The sequence below is a fragment of the Pseudophryne corroboree genome, assembly GCF_028390025.1.
Source record: "Pseudophryne corroboree isolate aPseCor3 chromosome 3 unlocalized genomic scaffold, aPseCor3.hap2 SUPER_3_unloc_1, whole genome shotgun sequence".
NCBI classification, from domain to species: domain Eukaryota; kingdom Metazoa; phylum Chordata; class Amphibia; order Anura; family Myobatrachidae; genus Pseudophryne; species Pseudophryne corroboree.
This window is the reverse complement of record NW_026967493.1, coordinates 4,495,004-4,517,581: the sequence shown is the minus strand read 5'-3', so window position 1 is coordinate 4,517,581 and position 22,578 is coordinate 4,495,004. Positions and strand designations below refer to the sequence as shown.

At 47.2% G+C, this 22,578-nt stretch overlaps 1 protein-coding gene across 3 annotated transcripts; it reads left to right on the top strand.

The window, feature by feature from the left end:
- Nucleotides 1-45: 45 nt before the first annotated feature.
- Nucleotides 46-20,457, top strand: MMAB (metabolism of cobalamin associated B). 3 transcript variants are annotated; one of them, XM_063948868.1, is made up of 9 exons: nucleotides 46-155; nucleotides 3,225-3,286; nucleotides 3,380-3,473; nucleotides 4,554-4,611; nucleotides 5,199-5,271; nucleotides 5,658-5,755; nucleotides 6,883-6,947; nucleotides 7,034-7,093; nucleotides 20,138-20,457. In XM_063948868.1, exons 1-9 carry the CDS (start codon nucleotides 82-84, stop codon nucleotides 20,223-20,225), a joined length of 672 nt encoding a protein of 223 aa, XP_063804938.1. In that variant the 5' UTR covers nucleotides 46-81; the 3' UTR covers nucleotides 20,226-20,457. The 3 variants fall into 3 exon arrangements, with proteins under 3 accessions (XP_063804938.1, XP_063804937.1, XP_063804939.1); XM_063948867.1 differs by lacking the exon at nucleotides 46-155 and adding an exon at nucleotides 162-296; XM_063948869.1 differs by lacking the exons at nucleotides 46-155; nucleotides 20,138-20,457 and adding exons at nucleotides 162-296; nucleotides 17,734-18,627.
- Nucleotides 20,458-22,578: the final 2,121 nt, after the last annotated feature.

Here is a 22,578-nt window from a genome sequence, read left to right as displayed (position 1 = left end):
AACCCCGCCCCTCCCTCTTCTCCCCTCCAATCGCCGGCAAGGAGGGCGCGTCGGAAGGGAAGGCGTGACGCGTCCTGCCCAATGAGCGGCGGCCGTGCGATAGGCAGGTTTGGTGGTCTGAAGGGTCCAACCCAGGATGACGGGGGCGTGGCCAGGTGAGCGGTGATGGCGGCGTCCATGCGTCAGGTGCTGAGGAGTCTGGTGGCGCTGCGCTGCGGGGTGACTGCCTGGGGCTGCAGCGGGAGGCGGCTGTACAGCAGCGGCACAGGAGGAGGGGGGCGTGAGGTGGAGGAGAGGTGAGAGCAGAGAGCAGAAGCTGCACCATGCCATCTATCTATCTATCTATCTATCTATCTATCTATCTATCTATCGGTATATATCAGCAGGTGACAGCCCTATGGATATGTTGGGCCCCCCGCAGCCCTCACTTCAGTCTGTGCAGTCCTGCCTGGCAACATGGACCCATATACGTCTGTTGTAGAACCATAAGTGCCAGCATGCCCGGCAAGGGGGGGACAACTTCTGATACCGCTGCACAGTGCCACCCGCAGGTCACCTGAGCTCGCTGTCTGCCTCTTATGCTTCTGTTTGTGAAATCATAAACCCATATACCCTTACACTGGGGCAGGTGCCTCAGGGCGCCACCCCGCGCAACGTATGGGCCACCCTACGACTCCTCTAGGGTGTAACTTGTGATGCCGGTTGGGCACGTGGAGCCGCTGCGGAGTGGCACGCCGCCCCTTTTACGCATCGGGACTGAATCCCTATTACGATACCATTGACGTAATAATTGTGTGGTCTCTAGGGATGCTCCTCGGTGGCTGACATCAACGCCATGGAACCAGGGGCGGTTTAAGAGAGGCGCGGTAGAGTGTGCAGTCTCTGTGTGCTCACCCCCTGTCTGAGGTGCAGTAGACTCTCTGGCAGGTCGCAGGTGTACGGAACTATGGCGCCTGTCATGTATCTGGAGACTAATCTCTACTGCGCATACGCAAATCACAAGGAAAATGGCCGCTCTGGAGAGGTAATTAAATATGTGTGCGTTGTGGGCCCCCCTGGACTACACACACACACATTGCACCCATTATACACCAGTGAGTAAAACCAGCAATGATTTCATGGTGGCCATCCGGGCTTTGTTACTCACAAGGCTGCAGGCCAATCAAAGGTGGAGGCAGAGTTTCACAAGTCACATTGCAAGGGTCTGTGCCGTTGATAGTGGAGAGCCATCGGTGGCAAGACCATGGATATTTTTAACCCTCTGATCCAGAGCTGCGGGTACCTCGAGATACGAGTGAGTTTTGGAAAACGCCCTTCTCGAAGTGAGCTGAAAGGCCCTGTCTCTAAAAGAGACCCTGCACATCATTTAAAAATGAACCAGAAAGTGCAGATAAATGCTATATGTTATATTTTTAAACATGATAGTTTTGCTTTAAAGTAGTGTTCTGCCGCCAGTTTACGATGTATATACAGATATACACCTCCAGCTACAACTCCCTGACACAATTTTGCTAGACACATCTCTGTTGACCTTTTAAGGGTAACGCTTATTTTGACCCTACAATACTAAGCTTTGTCCTTAAGTCCACATTGTTCCTGTTTTGGGGCTCATGCAGAAATAAACTCGGCAAGTAAACATTAAAGCAAAACACCTTTATTTTTAAAACATTTTAATTGAACAATGTATGTACTTCAGTGAAAGAATCAATATGTGTAGTAGATGGTTTCATATGGTTAACAAAGAACCTGGTAAAACTCTCACAGCACTAAGACTGGCCATTTGTTATGGCTTATGTTGAGACGAGCAAGGGGTCAAGAAGATTGCTGATGAGCATACCTCAGGACAGGCAGGATACAGTGGATTTCCAGGAACCTAGCTGAGGTCAGGACAGGCAGGAGGCGGTGGAATTCCAGGAACCTAGCTGAGGTCAGGACAGGCAGGAGGCGGTGGAATTCCGGGAACCTAGCTGAGGTCAGGACAGGCAGGAGGCGGTGGAATTCCGGGAACCTAGCTGAGGTCAGGACAGGCAGGAGGCTGTGGAATTCCGGGAACCTAGCTGAGGTCAGGACAGGCAGGAGGCGGTGGAATTCCGGGAACCTAGCTGAGGTCAGGACAGGCAGGAGGCGGTGGAATTCCAGGAACCTAGCTGAGGTCAGGACAGGCAGGAGGCGGTGGAATTCCAGGAACCTAGCTGAGGTCAGGACAGGCAGGAGGCGGTGGAATTCCAGGAACCTAGCTGAGGTCAGGACAGGCAGGAGGCGGTGGAATTCCGGGAACCTAGCTGAGGTCAGGACAGGCAGGAGGCGGTGGAATTCCGGGAACCTAGCTGAGGTCAGGACAGGCAGGAGACAGTGGAATTCCAGGAACCTAGCTGAGGTCAGGACGGGCAGGAAACGGTGGAATTCCAGGAACCTAGCTGAGGTCAGGACAGGCAGGAAACGGTGGAATTCCAGGAACCTAGCTGAGGTCAGGACAGGCAGGAGACAGTGGAATTCCAGGAACCTAGCTGAGGTCAGGACAGGCAGGAAACGGTGGAATTCCAGGAACCTAGCTGAGGTCAGGACAGGCAGGTGACTGTGGAATTCCAGGAACCTAGCTGAGGTCAGGACAGGCAGCTAACAGTTGATTGGAGAGGTGTTTCTGTATATGTTCTAGCTATATATCATACATTAAAGCAATGTTTCCCAAGCTCATTGCCCAAGTTAACTGTAATAGTTTTTTGTTACTCTGTAGCTGTTTCTGATAAATTTTGGTTGATGATCATTAATATATATGTCTAAGGATACAATTTTATTCTTTGAATATTTGCAATACTGTGTCGTATGTATAGCTCTCATGTCCTCATACTTCTGAGTGCATATATGTGGGCTCTTCCTATTGGAGACATATGAGCAGATACCTGTCTACTTCCCCTGGTACAGATATCAGAACTGAGACCTCTCCCCATCCCCTTATTAGTGACAGACTGCTGCCCCAGTACAGATATCTGGGTGAGACCTCACACCATCACCTATTAATGAGAGACACCAATATCTCTCCCCTAACCGGACGCACAGTCATCAGGAAACATAACGTATTCAGCAAGATGTGGACTTCTACGTAGATGCAATATATTGATATGTTTGCCTCAAGAACACAGCATATCCTTCTGTTTATATAAATGCATTTCTCAGATCATATTACTGTTAGATCCCAACCTTTCTTTTATTTATTTTTCTTTCAGCTCCCAAAGAGAAACCAAAACGAAGACGTTCCCCAAGATCTACACCAAGACAGGAGACAAAGGTTTTGCTATGAATGAGCCGATGGTGGGGCTGTGGGTGAGAATCTCATGTGCCTCCGACCACGGCTGGTAACCTGTATTGTATCCCTGGCCAGGTTACTCCAGCACGTACACTGGGGAGCGGCGCCCCAAGGATGACTTGGTGTTTGAGGCCCTGGGTGCCACCGATGAGCTGAGCTCTGCTTTGGGGTAGGTTGTAATACCCTGTGCAGCACATAACTCATTAGACCTTACTTATGCTCTAACACTGTGATGGGGAACCCAATATACCACACACTTTATAGCAAAGCAGAGGGGATGTGGTCAATTTATCTACAATGAAAATCCCGACAACCATTGACCGACAAATCCTGACATGGTCAAAATGCCGACATTTAAAATGTTGACAGGTCAAAAAGTTGACCTGACTTTTTCATGATTTTTTTTTTTAATTCAAACCGACTTGTTCATACTTCCCAGTGGACCTGGAGGGGGAATATAATAGTCCCCGAAGCATGGTGAGCGGACGCAGTACACTTATACGGTGTTCATGTCAACATACAGAAGGGGAAAAAACAATGAAAAACTTGTCGACTTTTTGACTTGCCGACATTTTAAATGTCGGTATTTTGACCGTAGGTATTTCATACTAAACCCAAGCAGAGAAGAAGTCAGATTTAGCAGCAACACACAAGCGGCTGCAAATGAGGACTCGCTTGGCCTCCGGTGCGTACAAAGGATAATCTGAGACACGATTTATATATCCTGGTTGATTTCCGCTTAGCATTGGTGGCTATTTTTCTTTTGTTTCTTCAGAAGTTTTATATCCAGTTTGAATACAACAAATGTATTGCGTATTTTTTGATGAACCATGTTTGCCGTACACTAATAGACTAAAATAACATATCCTGGGTTTTAAGAACAGAGTATACCCCTCGCCAAGTAGTGGCATATCTTATAGATCTTGTCCTCACTCGAACCGATTGCAGAACTTGACTGTATCCCCACACGCGTCGGGTGTATGACAGTTGGGTGACAATGACGTGTCGCTGCAGAAGGTGTTTTTGCTATAATCTATCCGTTGTTGAGGATGTTTATTCTTACAATTTTTCTAGCCATAATAAATATTTGTGTAGCCTTAAAATCAGCATGCACTAATAGCGGACTTACAATGAACACGGTGATATATGTCCTATTCCATACCCCATCTGGACAGTCGACCCCCCCCCCCTCATAGAGGCTGAGCATAGAATGGTATTCCTTCTCTCATCTCTTCTTTCTGCTTTCCAGGCTGGCAAGAGAGTTCTGCCTGGATGCCAGTCTCCAGTGTGTGTCGCAGCTTGAGAAGGTAACGGCGCCTCTATTACCGCTACTGTTCTGTCATCCGGGGGTTTGGTGTGAAGCACTAAAGGGGGCCCCATACACTAACACGACATATCCTACCGTCATGCCGCAGGCGGTCACCCCGGCAGCCTCTCTGGCGGCAAGATTGCATACGATACATCGTATGCGATCCCAGCCATGCCTGCGGAGTCGCACATGATTGTTAGTGCAGCACATTCAATATAGGGGATCCGATGCTCATGGGAACGCGCATCGGATCGGAAACACCTTCAACATGCCCGAAGTCACCTGATCTATCGGCCCTAATGCATGAAATCGGGCATTATCGTTCTAGTGTATGGGGCCCTATAGATCAGTGGCGTATATACAATGAGTGCAGGTTGTGCGGTACACACGGCCCCTGGTTCCAGGGGAGATATCACCACAAACCCTGCACCCTGTTTCTTCAATACTTACCACTCCGGAGTCCTGTAGCGGCTGGGCAGAAGATTGGGCAGAAGTCTTGTTTTAAATCTGTGTCATATGACCGTGTAAGACTGTAGAGGTGTTGTAGCACAGTGGTGTGTAATGCATGGCATCTCTCCCCTGCAGATACAGTGCATGCTGCAGGATATTGGCTCCAATATTGCAACTCCCCTGTCCTCTGCTAGAGACAGCCACAAAGGTAAATGGAACATACGTCATTGTAGTAATTCACCTACTATAGATTGGTAGATATTCTTTAATTTTCTATATATATTTTTTAAAAAGAAATCTGGGTAATAGGGGGAAGTCCATAGCCCATGAAGACCAGCCCCTGGTCTATACTGGAGAGCTGGCTTCCTGTACCTCGCGCTAGTTTTATATGTGCACATTGCAGACGGTCAGTAGCGCTCCCCAGGTACGCTGCCAGGCAGCTGTATAGAGACGCTATGGGCACGCTCAGGCTGCCAACACTGACTGGCGTCTCTCCCACTCTAGTAACAGCAATGTTCTTGTTTTACGACCTCGTAATCTGACAGTGGTCACTGTCCTGTCGGCCATCTTGTGATTTGTTTCTTCTCTTTACAGTCAGGACCACGTTTAGCGCTGACCCAGTCCAGGAGCTGGAGCGATGGATTGACGAGTACACTCTGCAGCTTCCCCCATTGGCCAGCTTCATTCTACCTGTACGTCCGACATAATGGCAGCGGCTTCTCGTTAACTTTACACATGCGCTATGTCACTGTATTGTGTGAGAGCCGGTCATTGCATGTATGTAGCTTTGTGGTAACACTCCCACTGGGACAGATGGGATAGCTGAAGAGTTGCGGCAAGCGCCACAATCTCTGCTAATTGTAAAGTCAGGAGTTGTTTCCTAGAGTATCGTGGCCTACGGTCAATTACCCCCTTCATCGGGCGCTGACTTGCTAAACGGCTATGTAGCATTAATCAACAAACGTAGGTGGAGTCTTTCCAAAGAACACAATCGGGTGTGGCCTGTAGCAACCAATCAGATTCTAGCTTTCATTTAAATGGTACATTGTATTAAAGAACAGCTAGAATCTGGTTATTTAAGCCATGATTATAGTCTAAAGCCGTGTTTGCTATTGGCTGTCACATGTTCAGTGCAGCTGGTTAATCTCTTACTGATTGGTCCCTTTGTGACCATTCTCTCCTCTTCCCTTCTGTGATTGGTGGGAATCTTAGAGGCTTAATAATTGAGATTGCTCATACGTGTGCAAGTTACACATTTAATGTAGATACTTAATTGGTAAGTGTGGTTTTGGTGGCGACTTGCACCTTCTATAAGTAGTCTTCATAAAAGAAAAACCCCTTATAAGGAGCATGTTATATATGGGTATTTCAGAACATAAGGATCTCCTCTTCCATTGGTTCCATTGTCAAAACGCCTTAGGGACTGATTCTGGGTCAACACAAAGTGGCCATTCGCCGTCCGCGTGGGTCAGGATAGCACAGACCTCTAGCTCACACACCCACTAGACAGGACAGCCCTGTGCGAGCGCAATATCACTGCTCAGTTCCCGCCCTGAAATGCCAATTGCACAGGAAGAGAAATCCAACCATGCTCTGCTTGAGTTGGCTGGAGATACACAAAGATGCGTAAATATGCTTTGTATGCTAAAACTCATTAAAATCCATTAATCAGATCCGTCTGGCTCTTAGCCTTCAACTGAGCAATTCAGACATAGGGTAACGTGACCATATCCCCATGTGTTATAGATTGTATTTAATAGCCTATGATATTATTGCTTTGCGATGCGGAATAACACTGACTTCTTCTCTTTCCCTTTAGTCAGGGGGTAAGGCCAGCGCGTCGCTGCATGTGGCCAGGGCCGTCTGTCGCAGAGCCGAGAGAGTGTAAGGAATTTCTACCTCTAAAACCTCTACATACGACGACAAAACATTCCAGTCACTCTTTACACACCATTTATTTTTCGTTTCAGCACTTTCAAGCTGTTACAGCTGGAGGAGGCAGACCCAAACGTTGGCAAATACTTGAACAGGTACAAAGGCTCGGTCCCGCCTCTTTTGAAATCCAATTTCTAAATTTTAAGAAAACAAATGTGCCCTTAACGTGGTTCATCGTACAAAGAAAATCAATGTTTTATTAATTATAACTATGGTTGATAAATTGGGGGGCTTTGCCCGTGGAGAATTGTGATTATATCTTATCCTTTAATGTCTTTGCTGTGGTGCTTCTCAGCACACTCTGATCTGTTACTCAGCGCTGTGATACAGACCTGTGTTTGCTGAGAAGCACCGGAGCAAAGAGTGACACCCCAGGCAGGAAAGAAGAACTGCACAGGATTTGAAAGGTGCAGGGTGCTAGAATGAACACTACATAAGTGTGGGTACATTTTGCAGTTTCTCCTGTTCCTCAGTGTAATTAGCTGTTACTTCTGTGGGTGGTATAGCTTTGGTATGCAGCACTAGTTAAGGGCCCCATACACTAGGACGATAATGCCCGATTTAATCCGATTTTGGGCATTCGGCCCGATATATCTGGTGAAAATGGTCATTTTGGATGTGTTTTCGATGACCGTTCCTGTGAGCATCGGATCCTCCAGATTGAATGTGCTGCACATTCAATCATGTCCGACCCCGCAGGCACGGCTGGGATCGCCCAAGATACATCGTATGCAAAAGGACAACATACGATGTATCTTGGGCGATCTTGACCCCGGGGAGGCTGCCGGGGTGATCGCCGGCGACATGTCAGACGGACATGTCGCGTAAGTGTATGGGGCCCTTAAGTCTGGAGAAAACTTCCCTTACTGAGTAAAGCTGCATCTACACTGCCTATTACTAACTGAACTAGCAAGCCTTGATCCAGTCTTGGAATGTTCAAGGGATAATGAATAACCTAAATACAGCATTGATGTCTTGTATGTGGAAAACAATTTAATATTTCTCTTTCATTCACTCGGAGACACTGGAACAGCTTATACAGTAGGGGTGTGAAGCTTGCAACCAGAGGAGTGGCACAATCTAAAAATTAAACATTGTCTGCACAGCCGGCTCCTCCCCCTTCACGCCCCTCATCCCTCAGTTTGAAAAATTGTGCTGGAGGTACAGCACGTGGGAACTACTGCTCCTTGACAAAGTTACTGAGCCATTATGCGAGAACCACTCCACCGGTTAAGAGGAAAACTCATGGAGACAGTTAGAGGTCGTTCCCAGACAACAAGCAGGACAAGCCTGCTGACAAGACCGTGACATGACGGTCTCCCAGCTCACCTGGGGTCCCCCTTGATGGGCGCACGGCTGGAAGGATTTCAGGACACCTGGGCCAGATTCTCACCAGAAGTTTGGATAAACAAAATTCTCTCCAAGGGTTACCAGCTCCCGGACTCTTAAGGAGGATCAGGATTTTATTCAAATCTTTTTGTAGTGCCAAAACTGTAAGGGATGGTCAGACCGATATTCACTTTAAAAATTTTTAACAAGTTTCTAACGGTTTACAGATTCAAGATGGAGTCAATCCAGCTTGTTATTGCAGGTTTGGAACTAGTAGTGTTCATGGTGTCCATGGACATAAAGGATGCTTACCTTCTTGTACCAAATTGAACCCCTCACCGAGCCTACTTAAGATTTGCACTGGAGAAAGATCACTACCAGATCAAAGCCTTACCATTTCGACTATCATCAGCCCCAAGAGGTTTTACGAAGTTCATGGCAATACTGATCGCAAGATTGAGTGTTCAGTATCACGATGACACATTAGCGAGACGAGCCGCTGATCACTGTCCACTTTCAAGAACAGCTGATCAGAGATGCGCAGACAACTCATCAATTTTTAAATCACACGGTTAGATTGTGAACTTCAAGAAATCCAACCGGATATCAACGCAAAGGTTTAGAGTCTTCGGTCTAAGGTTGGACACGATACAATTTGAGGAAGTTTCTGCCAGAAAACATAAGGAAGCTGGTGGATCAGGTATTACAGATCCAAAACTGTTTCCTTACATCAATGTGTACAGCTTCTCGGGAAGATGGTGGCGTCTTTTGAGGCTCTACAGTACGGCAGACTTCATTCCAGAGCCTCATTGCTCAGGGAGCAGATTCACACGGGTCTCTACGTCAGAGAATATGGCGGTCGACACAGGTCCGAAACTCTCAATAAATTGGTGGTCATTGCACAGAAATCTCGCAGCAGGCAAGAGATACGGGTTTTAGAATTGGAGGATCCTCACAACGGATGCCAGTCTCAGAGTTTGGGTTACCGTTTTAGAGGAACATCAGTTTCAGGGCAGATGGACGCCACAAGAGAGCGTTCTACCCATAAATATTCTCAAACACAGAGCTGTTTACAAAAGCTCTTCTCTTAGCCGAGAACCTACGGATACAGTCGGACAATGTAATAGCAACAACATACATATCCCATGAGGGAGAAACAAGAAGCGAAAGGAGGCCACAAAGATCTTGTTGTGAACAGTGAGGCACACCATCGTCCTCTTGGCGTTGTTCATTCCAAGAGTGGAAACTAGGAGGCAGACTATATCAGTCGCAGGGACATGCATCCTAGAGTGTGGTGTCTACGTCCACAAGTCTTGGTGATGGGAGTGAGGAGATGGGGCCTATCTCAGCTAAGGGCGTTTTGTTACAATCATCAGTTGCCCGGGTATGGGACCAGACTGAGAGATCCAGGAGTGGATGCATTGAACCTTTCACGGTCTTACAGAAGAGTGTCCATTTTTCCAGCATTCTCTTTCATACCCAGGGTATGTAGGATGATAGCCGCTCGGAAGCCAGTCAATCACAGTACAGATGGTGTAATGGTTAGCATTACTACCTTACAGCACTAAGGAACTGAGATCATGTGTTCGATCCCCACCACGGACCTAAGTGTGCGGAAATTGTACATACTCCCTGTACTTGCATGGGTTTTTCCAGCCATGCACTACTACAGAATATGGAAAAGATACATGGAGTGGTGTCAGGACAGGGGGTGAAAATAAGAATTTACTTACCGATAATTCTATTTCTCGGAGTCCGTAGTGGATGCTGGGGTTCCTGAAAGGACCATGGGGAATAGCGGCTCCGCAGGAGACAGGGCACAAAAAGTAAAGCTTTAGGATCAGGTGGTGTGCACTGGCTCCTCCCCCTATGACCCTCCTCCAAGCCTCAGTTAGGATACTGTGCCCGGACGAGCGTACACAATAAGGAAGGATTTTGAATCCCGGGTAAGACTCATACCAGCCACACCAATCACACTGTACAACCTGTGATCTGAACCCAGTTAGCAGTATGATAACAGCGGAGCCTCTGAAAAGAAGGCTCACAACAATAATAACCCGATTTTTGTAACTATGTACAAGTAATGCAGATAATCCGCACTTGGGATGGGCGCCCAGCATCCACTACGGACTCCGAGAAATAGAATTATCGGTAAGTAAATTCTTATTTTCTCTATCGTCCTAGTGGATGCTGGGGTTCCTGAAAGGACCATGGGGATTATACCAAAGCTCCCAAACGGGCGGGAGAGTGCGGATGACTCTGCAGCACCGAATGAGAGAACTCCAGGTCCTCCTTAGCCAGGGTATCAAATTTGTAGGATTTTACAAACGTGTTTGCCCCTGACTAAATAGCCGCTCGGCAAAGTTGTAAAGCCGAGACCCCTCGGGCAGCCGCCCAAGATGAGCCCACCTTCCTTGTGGAATGGGCATTTACATATTTTGGCTGTGGCAGGCCTGCCACAGAATGTGCAAGCTGAATTGTATTACACATCCAACTAGCAATAGTCTGCTTAGAAGCAAGAGCACCCAGTTTGTTGGGTGCATACAGGATAACAGCAAGTCAGTTTTCCTGACTCCAGCCGTCCTGGAACCTATACTTTCAGGGCCCTGACAACATCCAGCAACTTGGAGTCCTCCAAGTCCCTAGTAGGCGCAAGGCACCACAATAAGCTGGTTCAGGTGAAACACTGACACCACCTTAGGGAGAGAACTGGGGACGAGTCCGCAGCTCTGCCCTGTCCGAATGGACAAACAGATATGGGCTTTTTTGAGAAAAAACCCACCAATTTGACACTCGCCTGGCCCAGGCCAGGGCCAAGAGCATGGTCACTTTTCATGTGATATGCTTCAAATCCACAGATTTGACTGGTTTTAAACCAATGTGATTTGAGGAATCCCAGAACTACGTTGAGATCCCACAGTGCCACTGGAGGCACAAAAGGGGGTTGTATATGCAATACTCCCTTGACAAACTTCTGGACTTCAGGAACTGAAGCCAATTCTTTCTGGAAGAAAATCGACAGGGCCGAAATTGGAACCTTAATGGGCCCCAATTTGAGGCCCATAGACACTCCTGTTTGCAGGAAATGCAGGAATCGACCGAGTTGAAATTTCTTCGTGGGGCCTTCCTGGCCTCACACCACGCAACATATTTTCGCCACATGTGGTGATAATGTTGTGTGGTCACCTCCTTCCTGGCTTTGACCAGGGTAGGAATGACCTCTTCCGGAATGCCTTTTTCCCTTAGGATCCGGCGTTCCACCGCCATGCCGTCAAACGCAGCTGCGGTAAGTCTTGGAACAGACATGGTACTTGCTGAAGCAAGTCCCTTCTTAGCGGCAGAGGCCATAAGTCCTCTGTGAGCATCTCTTGAAGTTCCGGGTACCAAGTCCTTCTTGGCCAATCCGGAGCCATGAGTATAGTTCTTACTCCTCTACGTCTTATAATTCTCAGTACCTTAGGTATGAGAAGCAGAGGAGGGAACACATACACCGACTGGTACACCCACGGTGTTACCAGAACGTCCACAGCTATTGCCTGAGGGTCTCTTGACCTGGCGCAATACCTGTCCCGTTTTTTGTTCAGACGGGACGCCATCATGTCCACCTTTGGTATTTCCCAACGGTTCACAATCATGTGGAAAAAACCCCCCGATGAAGTTTCCACTCTCCCGGGTGGAGGTCGTGCCTGCTGAGGAAGTCTGCTTCCCAGTTTCCACTCCCGGAATGAAACACTGCTGACAGTGCTATCACATGATTTTCCGCCCAGCGAAAAGTCCTTGCAGTTTTTGCCATTGCCCTCCTGCTTCTTGTGCCGCCCTGTCTGTTTACGTGGGCGACTGCCGTGATGTTTTTCCCACTGGATCAATACCGGCTGACCTTGAAGCAGAGGTCTTGCTAAGCTTAGAGCATTATAAATTTACCCTTAGCTCCAGTATATTTATGTGGAGAAAAGTCTCCAGACTTGATCACACTCCCTGGAAATTTTTTCCTTGTGTGACTGCTCCCCAGCCTCTCGGGCTGGCCTCCGTGGTCACCAGCATCCAATCCTGAATGCCGAATCTGCGGCCCTCTAGAAGATGAGCACTCTGTAACCACCACAGGAGAGACACCCTTGTCCTTGGATATAGGGTTATCCGCTGATGCATCTGAAGATGCGATCCGGACCATTTGTCCAGCAGATCCCACTGAAAAGTTCTTGCGTGAAATCTGCCGAATGGAATTGCTTCGTAGGAAGCCACCATTTTTACCAGGACCCTTGTGCAATGATGCACTGACACTTTTCCTGGTTTTAGGAGGTTCTTGACTAGCTCGGATAACTCCCTGGCTTTCTCTTCCGGGAGAAACACCTTTTTCTGGACTGTGTCCAGAATCATCCCTAGGCACAGCAGACGTGTCGTCAGGATCAGCTGCGATTTTGGAATATTTAGAATCCATCCGTGCTGTTGTAGCAGTATCCGAGATAGTGCTACTCCGACCTCCAACTGTTCCCTGGACTTTGCCCTTATCAGGAGATCGTCCAAGTAAGGGGTAATTAAGACGCCTTTTCTTCGAAGAAGAATCATCATTTCGGCCATTACCTTGGTAAAGACCCGGGGTGCCGTTGACAATCCAAACGGCAGCGTCTGAAACTGACAGTGACAGTTCTATACCACGAACCTGAGGTACCCTTAGTGAGAAGGGCAAATTTGGGACATGGAGGTAAGCATCCCTGATGTCCCGGGACACTATATAGTCCCCTTCTTCCTGGTTCGTTATCACTGCTCTGAGTGACTCCATCTTGATTTGAACCTTTGTAAGTGTTCAAATTTTTTTAGATTTAGAATAGGTCTCACCTAGCCTTCTGGCTTCAGTACCACAATATAGTGTGGAATAATACCCCTTTTCTTGTTGTAGGAGGGGTAATTTGATTATCACCTGCTGGGAATACAGCTTGTGAATTTTTTCCCATACTGCCTCCTTGTCGGAGGGATACCTTGGTAAAGCAGACTTCAGGAGCCTGCGAGGGGGAAACGTTTCGACATTCCAATCTGTACCCCTGGGATACTACTTGTAGGATCCAGGGGTCCTGTACGTTCCCAGCGTCATGCTGAGAGCTTGGCAGAAGCGGTGGAAAGCTTCTGTTCCTGGGAATGGGCTGCCTGCTGCAGTCTTCTTCCCTTTCCTCTATCCCTGGGCAAATATGACTCTTATAGGGACGAAAGGACTGAGGCTGAAAAGACGGTGTCTTTTTCTGCAGAGATGTGACTTAGGGTAAAAACGGTGGATTTTCCAGCAGTTGCCGTGGCCACCAGGTCCGATGGACCGACCCCAAATAACTCCTCTTCCTTTATACGGCAATACACCTTTGTGCCGTTTGGAATCTGCATCACCTGACCACTGTCGTGTCCATAAACATCTTCTGGCAGATATGGACATCGCACTTACTCTTGATGCCAGAGTGCAAATATCCCTCTGTGCATCTCGCATATATAGAAATGCATCCTTTAAATGCTCTATAGTCAATAAAATACTGTCCCTGTCAAGGGTATCAATATTTTTAGTCAGGGAATCCGACCAAGCCACCCCAGCTCTGCACATCCAGGCTGAGGCGATCGCTGGTCGCAGTATAACACCAGTATGTGTGTATATACTTTTATATGATATTTTCCAGCCTCCTGTCAGCTGGCTCCTTGAGGACGGCCCTATCTATAGACGGTACCGCCACTTGTTTTGATAAGCGTGTGAGCGCCTTATCCACCCTAAGGGGTGTTTCCCAACGCGCCCTAACTTCTGGCGGGAAAGGGTATACCGCCAATAATTTTCTATCGGGGGGAACCCACGCATCATCACACACTTCATTTAATTTATCTGATTCAGGAAAAACTACAGGTAGTTTTTTCACATCCCACATAATACCCTCTTTTGTGGTACTTGTAGTATCAGAAATATGTAACACCTCCTTCATTGCCCTTAACGTGTGGCCCTAATAAGGAATACGTTTGTTTATTCACCGTCGACACTGGATTCAGTGTCCGTGTCTGTGTCGACCGACTAAGGTAAACGGGCGTTTTAAAACCCCTGACGGTGTTTTTGAGACGTCTGGACCGGTACTAATTGTTTGTCGGCCGTCTCATGTCGTCAACCGACCTTGCAGCGTGTTGACATTATCACGTAATTCCCTAAATAAGCCATCCATTCCGGTGTCGACTCCCTAGAGAGTGACATCACCATTACAGGCAATTGCTCCGCCTCCTCACCAACATCGTCCTCATACATGTCGACACACACGTACCGACACACAGCACACACACAGGGAATGCTCTGATAGAGGACAGGACCCACTAGCCCTTTGGAGAGACAGAGGGAGAGTTTGCCAGCACACACCAAAAAACGCTATAATTATATAGGGACAACCTTATATAAGTGTTTTCCCTTATAGCATCTTTTTATATATTTCTAACGCCAAATTAGTGCCCCCCCTCTCTGTTTTAACCCTGTTTCTGTAGTGCAGTGCAGGGGAGAGCCTGGGAGCCTTCCCTCCAGCCTTTCTGTGAGGGAAAATGGCGCTGTGTGCTGAGGATAGGCCCCGCCCCTTTTTCGGCGGGCTCGTCTCCCGCTCTTCAACGGATTCTGGCAGGGGTTAAATATCTCCATATAGCCCCCGGAGGCTATATGTGAGGTATTTTTTGCCAAAAAATAGGTTTACATTGCCTCCCAGGGCGCCCCCCTCCCAGCGCCCTGCACCCTCAGTGACTGCCGTGTGAAGTGTGCTGAGAGCAATGGCGCACAGCTGCAGTGCTGTGCGCTACCTTAAGAAGACTGAGGAGTCTTCTGCCGCCGATTCTGGACCTTCTTCTCTTTTCAGCATCTGCAAGGGGGCCGGCGGCGAGGCTCCGGTGACCATCCAGGCTGTACCTGTGATCGTCCCTCTGGAGCTAATGTCCAGTAGCCAAAGAAGCCAATCCATCCTGCACGCAGGTGAGTTCACTTCTTCTCCCCTAAGTCCCTCGTTGCAGTGATCCTGTTGCCAGCAGGACTCACTGTAAAATAAAAAACCTAAGCTAAACTTTTCTAAGCAGCTCTTTAAGAGAGCCACCTAGATTGCACCCTTCTCGGCCGGGCACAAAAATCTAACTGAGGCTTGGAGGAGGGTCATAGGGGGAGGAGCCAGTGCACACCACCTGATCCTAAAGCTTTACTTTTTGTGCCCTGTCTCCTGCGGAGCCGCTATTCCCCATGGTCCTTTCAGGAACCCCAGCATCCACTAGGACGATAGAGAAATTAAAATGAATTTCACCTGTCTAGATTCTACGTTTCCTCCATGCCGGCTTAGAGGGAGGTCTACGTTTGGGTTCCTTGAAGGTTCAGATTTCGTCTCTCTCCATCCTATGTTCAACAGCATTTAGCATCCCTACAGGGAGTTTAAACTTCTTGTGGGGAATTCTAAGGATACTACCTCCTTTTTTTCCCCGTCCTCCCACAGCACTGTGGGACCTGAACTTAGTGTTAGAAGATTTGAGATCAACAACCTTTTAGCCTTCGGAAGGAGCAGAATGGAATTTCACTCCTTGAAGATCACTTTGTTATTAGCCTTCGCTTCAGCCAGACGAGTCTCTGAGCTGGGATCCCTATCGTGTAAAGGTCCTTTACTACTTTTCCAGGAAGATAGGGCAGTACTCCGTACGAGGTCAGAGTCCTCCCTTCGGTAGGACAGGATACGATGGCTCCATGAGTAAGGAGTCTCGCTGAAATATGCAAGATCATGGGTTTTTGAATCCTGAGTATGGCAGAATTGTAAATAATTAGCCTTTTGTGGTCCCCTCCTTTCAAGGATTTGCAGAAGGGGACGTGTCTTTAGACGTGGTAAGAGCACAGAAAATACGGATTTACGTACAGGTTACATCAGGCATCAGAAGGTCTGTCCATTTGCTTGTTCTTTATGATGGTCCGAGGAGGGATTGGACAACATCTCAGCAGCCTCTGGCCAGATGGATTAGGTTTACCATTTTTATTATATATATATATATATATATATATATATATATATATATATATATATATATATATATATATATATATATATATATAAATATATATATATAAATATTATTATCTCTATCCTGTGGTAAACGGGTCCCCTTTTCAGGTAGGGACTCGTACTACCAGATCCGTGGGGGCCTCGTGGGCGGCAGCCAGAGTTACCTCTACTACTTAACTTTGCAGAGCGGCAACGTGGTCATCTGCACACACGTTCACGAGATTCTACAAGTTCGATACGTTTTGCGTCCGGAGATTCAAAGTTTGGACATTTCGTTTTGCAGGCCACTGACTTTGGGATGTCCCCTACTGTATAAGCTGTTCCAGTGTCCCCTAGTGGATGAAAAAGAGAGGAGGATTTTGGTACTTACCGATAAATCCATTTCTCTGAATCCACTCTGGGACACTGGACGCCCGCCTCTGTGCTGTCAAACCTGCTGTGTTTAGTTTCTTGTTAAACAGTTTGTGCAAACAGCGTTAGTTTCTGTTAAGAGTTCTTGGATGCTGTTTGATTTGCTACGGTAAGCTCTTCGCCATTGGTTTGTAGTCTCATGTCTTATTCTCTCCGTCAAATTTTCCAAACTGAGGGATGAGGGGCGTTAAGGGGAGGAGCCGGCTGTGCAGACGATGTTTAATTTTTAGATTGTGCCACACCTCCGGTTGCAAGCTTCATACCCCTACTGTATAAGCTGTTCCAGTGTCCCCGGGTGGATTCAGAGAAATCGATTTATCAGTAACTACCAAAATCCTCCTCTTCTATTACAGGGTACACATTACAGACCATAAAATGCTACTTCTGATTCAGCCCTGGATTAGCCTGACATTATTATTAATCTGATCTGTCGCCTTACACAAACCCCTCTCTTCTTGGCTAAATCTAAACCTGGATTACGGGGGAAGATGTGTGATCATAGCATACTAGAGAAACACCTAGCCCAGGCATTCCCAACCTCCGTCCTCGAGGTACACTAACAGGCCAGGTTTTCGTGATATCCATGTTTGGGAACAGATGATTCAATTAGTACCTCAGTTATTTAACGATCTGTGCTGAGGCCTGGATATCACTAAAACCTGTCCTGTTAGTGAGCCTTTAGGACCGAGGTTGGGAATGCTTGACCCAGAGTACTAATGAATACTGTCCGACAACACATGACGACGTTCCAGCAGTAGCCGAACCCGTACAGTTCCTCTTTCCTGTCTGGGGTGTCGCTCAGTGAGAAGATGCAGACCAGAGTGTGCTAGTAGCACCAGAGCAGAAAGAGGAACTGCACAGGTTGCGACAGGTGCAGGGTGCTAGAGTGAACACTCTATTACCATGATGTAGTCTTACAGTAATACCCAAATGCCTGTAGCTGATCTACCACTAGTAATTTATGTAACTTTATCCAGAACTTGCAGCTAATCCTTCTAGTGTCCGCACCAGACTGAAAGCATCTCTAGGACATTGGGATCTGCTGCATGGGAGCACCGATGGCCGTTTTGCTGAAACAAGGGTTCTAGTCTTTTATACCCAACCTAGAGCCGGAGTGAGACCTGGGATACCAATGTCGTATAGTTTTTTTTAAAGGGCACAGAGCTCATCAGGGATGCCATTATCCACTGCTTTATTCACTACTGTACCGTGTAACCCTTATCACCGCTTTAAGCTTCTGTTTAACAATGGTGGAGGAAAAGATATCAATGCAAGTAAAGTACTGATGTGGCGGAGATCCCCATTCAGTGATTTGTTTTTTCGCTACGTGCGGCTCGCATGTTACTATTACTAGCATGATTGAGAAGAGGTAGCAGTCACTAAGGCCCCGTACACATCGGGAGATGGGGAGGGGGAGGGGCTTATTTCACCCAGCGGGTGAAATGAGCGACCTGCATGCAGGCACAATCTAGCACCGGTGATAGCGACGCGCGGGGCCACGCATCACTATCGCTGGGGGGGGTACACACGGAGAGATCCGTGCTTAACTTCTAAGCAGTCTAGTCAGACTTCTTAGAATATAAGCACAGATCTCTCAGTGTGTACCTTCCTTAAGAGATGTCTGCTGATAATGACGATATTATCTTTAAACCATAAAGCTATACCTCTAGATACACTTTTACCGTGGAGCCGCTATGGCCGTTAGACTGAATACACGTGCTACGCACTTTGTACGCTATTTGCGTAGAGTCCCGTATGTGGTACGTACCTGGCGTACACACGCTGCGCTGAGTGTACAGAGTACGCACAGCGCACGCACACACAATTGATAACCTTTAAACCTTGTTAGTGATAAAATGTATTGATATGTTTACACTTTAAACCCTTAGCAGCAAAGTACTGCAACAATGTTATACCTTAAACCTTAAGTAGCGCTGACGGTATAAAGTACCCGCAGTGCGTACACCTTATCAATACTTATAAACCTTATACAGTTAAATACGCTTTAAACCCTTGCAGGAAAGTGAAGACACAACACCGATTTGTAGTTGAAACCACAGGGTTCTAAGGCTGGATTATTTCAAAAGGTAAAACAGTACAAATCATACACTACAGGCTAACAAGATAAATCTAAACAGAATAATGGCTACAGAGAATGTACATACGTGAGAATGTTCGCAAGCGCAACCCGGCCGGTCCTCCGCTTGTCAGATAGAAAGCGTTCAGAGTCTTCTGACCGGCCAGGCAACAACGGTCTTTTTATACACAACTTACATACACAATACAATGGTCACTGTAATCTCATTGTCCATTGGACACAGAGATGTGTCTTTTCATTACATGAGAGGTCATAGGTTGATTTAAAAAGGTGGGCGATGTCTTTCCCCAACTGCTCTGGTGGGTGGTATCCTCTGGATTCCCGCCGCATACATAATATACAGTAAATACAATTAATATCTATATTCTACTTCTGCACATAACTATACGCTGGAACATGCGATCTTTCTCTAACCAACACCGGAATGTTACCCTTAAAATACCCTACAGCTGGATACTAGACATCACCTTCTAACCTTTATCTGACCCTTCCTATCATGCAAAGGCGAATCCCTTAGTCCTGGAACTGTTTAAACTATTGATACTCGCTGATGTGGTGCACGGGAGTTATATCTAAAATGTACACTATTTGGGTTAAATATGTAATGTTCTAATAACCCTCTATGCGCTCACAAACTCTGCCGTAAATACCCATACCACGCGCATGATCGCAGGAGTGATCCTACGCAAATTGCGGATATGTGCACGCACGGCGGTCTGAGTGCACGCGCAGCGGGCATGTGCATGGGGTTAGTACAGGGTATATGCATTACAATATTTTTCGACTTTGACACTGCTTGCTGGGGTCTAGTATACAAAAGGGCTCGTGTAAGCCACATTGGTTAATTAAGGAGAATCAAGAATGAAATTTGTATGCTACGAAGTCGCATACAAGCCATTGGTCAAAGCCGGTTAATACGCCTCATTACTCTGAGGAGGAAGGAATCCAGGGCATACACCTGTACTGGGGATACACAATATGAAACCTGTACGTGATGCAGTGTCATTTACTTTGGCCCAAGAGACTTAGCCCATTTCTATGGTTTTGTGATAAGTTTATTGATCATTCATTTTGCTGTCCAGTGCATTCCAAAACTCTCTGGTTCAGATACATATTTACTGTACCTAGTATCAGTTAAAGCTTTACCTAATGAATGTGAATTAAATTGCAACAATGCACATTCATCTGTCAGGTGTAAGTGACTGACATAGCCACCGTGATGTATTCACGTGACCGCTGCATGGGAGTGGACAATCGGTAACACATTGTATTTTATGTTACAGACTGAGCGATTACCTCTTCACATTGGCAAGATTCGTGGCTAAAGCAGAAGGCAGGCCGGAGACCATATACCGAACTGGGCACCCGTGACGCCTTGTCATTTCCAGTGGTTCTACCTTTGCTGTGCCTGTGTTACCTGTGACCCCATGTGTTCGAAGAAGATAATATATTGTCTCCTTGACAATGCAAGAACCTTCACCTAAGGCCTGGCTAGATCCCACAGTCCTTTACCGGCCAGTGGCACGAGCAATCCCTATCTCTGTAGCCAGGAATAGGATAGGACAGTCTTGATTACTGAAATGAAATAAATGGCCTTTTTGGAGGCGGTCTAGTGTTTTTTTTTTATCACGCTTATGTTTCTGTGAGCAGAACTATAAGAAATAGTCATCAAAAAAAGCGTGGCAAACACTGCTACATCTCTCCAGACATTGTCACTCTGTAACGTGTCTGCTGTGCTGCGTAGAGGAGGTGCCTGCGTGAGCACCTGAGAGATCCAGACTACCAGATCCTCCTGTGTTTCTTTGGGGCCTTCACGGGCAGGATGGACCCTCCTGGGAGGAGGAAGAGGAGGGCTCCCTGGAGAACAGGTCTGATTTGAACCTGAAGATGATCATAGCCCAGGCAAACGGTGATGAGTACAGCCAACCTGGTGAAGTGGAAACTGTCCAGTGTGTAGAAGCTGGCTCTGTGAAGCAGCATGGTCTGTAGGTGAAGAGGGAGCTTTCCAAGGTCTAGTGAGGAGTTCCAAATGAAGTGCTGAGGCTGCGGTGGTTGCAGTAGGAGGGGCGGTTCTCCATAGATTATTAGAAGTGCGGCCACGTCACCAGTAACCTCTCTCATGGATCCGGTACCCCTGCACTGAACATTACAGTGAAGCCGACGTGTGCTGGGGAGCTCCAACCAAGGGTGGTGCTGCTGAAGACCAGGGAGCTGTTGAGTACTGAGGTCATGCTTCCTGTTAAGTCAGCTGGGGCTCGAGAAACTGCCAGCGCCATCTAGGTTGTCTATACAACCAGTGAAGACATTGCAGGGAATTCTCTGCTTGGAGAGGGATTCCCTGCCACCAGAAGAGCAGCAAATAACTGACCAATGAGGGTGCCTCTAAGGGCTAAAGCCGCAAATGAGATAATTTGCCGGAATAGAGGGGATAAAGTAAGGGGAAATGTATTGCCTGTAATATGTCTGATATAGCTGAAAGAGTTGATTCACAAATTGGTGTTCCTTGTGTGGCATTGGTGTCCAAGGAAGACAGATATAAGCAATTTTGTGGCCCTCAAGCCCTATCCAATCTTCTACTCAGGTGGTGTTAATGGTGTAAGGATGACGGGTAGTACAGATAAAATGTGGTGCAATTTAAATGGATAGGGAGGGGCAAGTGCCCTTGAAGGTGAAGTTTTTGGAAACAATTTTTTTTTTTGTATCAGGCATCTTGACTTTTTTACCTGTATACATCCTGGCAAAACACCGGACTTCGACCTCCGCTTCATATCCTACAATGGATTGCAGACTTTTTGGGGAAATTGGTTGTCAACATTGGTTACGAGGCTGGCCTTGCAGGAATCCTAACAGGATAAAGTTAAGGTCACGATATTAGTCCGAAATGCATCCATACCGTCTCTGTATGTTCTTTACTGCTTGTCTCACTATTGTGAAGTACAGTCAAACCTGGAAATTGTTATACAGTGGTTGTATGGTGTAGGGTTTGTGTATATTCCATCTGCAGCCTACATTGGGAGAGAGAGAGAGGTTACAGTGTTTCCCAAGGCCAGCCTTTAACCTGTTTTAAATGTGGGGACTTCTGCCACTTGAGTGGGTTTGTACGGTGGTAAGGTGTGCATTGTGTGGTAAAGTGCTGTAGAGCATGATTCAAGACAACCAAAGAGTCACTTGTAACCAATGTGGGGAAGAGGGGCATCCATATAGTAGGTGCAGGTGGGCTAGCCATAACATTTGGAAACCGTTTTAGTGGGAGTGTGGAGGTTGAGCAAACGAGGGCAGACTAGGGGATACTCCCTTTCAGGTGGTCAGCAGGAGAGGGGGGGTGGGGTGGTGGGGAAGATCCCAGTGTTAGTTGTAGCAATAGGTTTGATGTATTCTCTTCAGACGAAGAGAGGGGAAGGAGAGGTTGCCACCAGAAAGGATGATCATGTGTTTGCTCCCAAGTTCAGTCGGAGGAAGGAGAGGAGAGTTGAGAGCAAAACATGGGAGGAGGGGATTCAGGGGCTAAAGGATAAGGGAAGAGGATAGTGGGGAAGGGAATGAATCAGAGCAGGTTAGAATTGGGACCCTACCAGTATGGAGTTGGTAGAAGGAGTGGGGCTTGAGGGAATGGCTGTGGACTTGGGAAGGTGTGAGTCTTTAGAGAAGGAGGGGTGGTGGAGGAAACGAGTCAATTTGAAGGGCAGATGGGATGTGTGGTTGGACCTGCCAGCTCATGAAGATT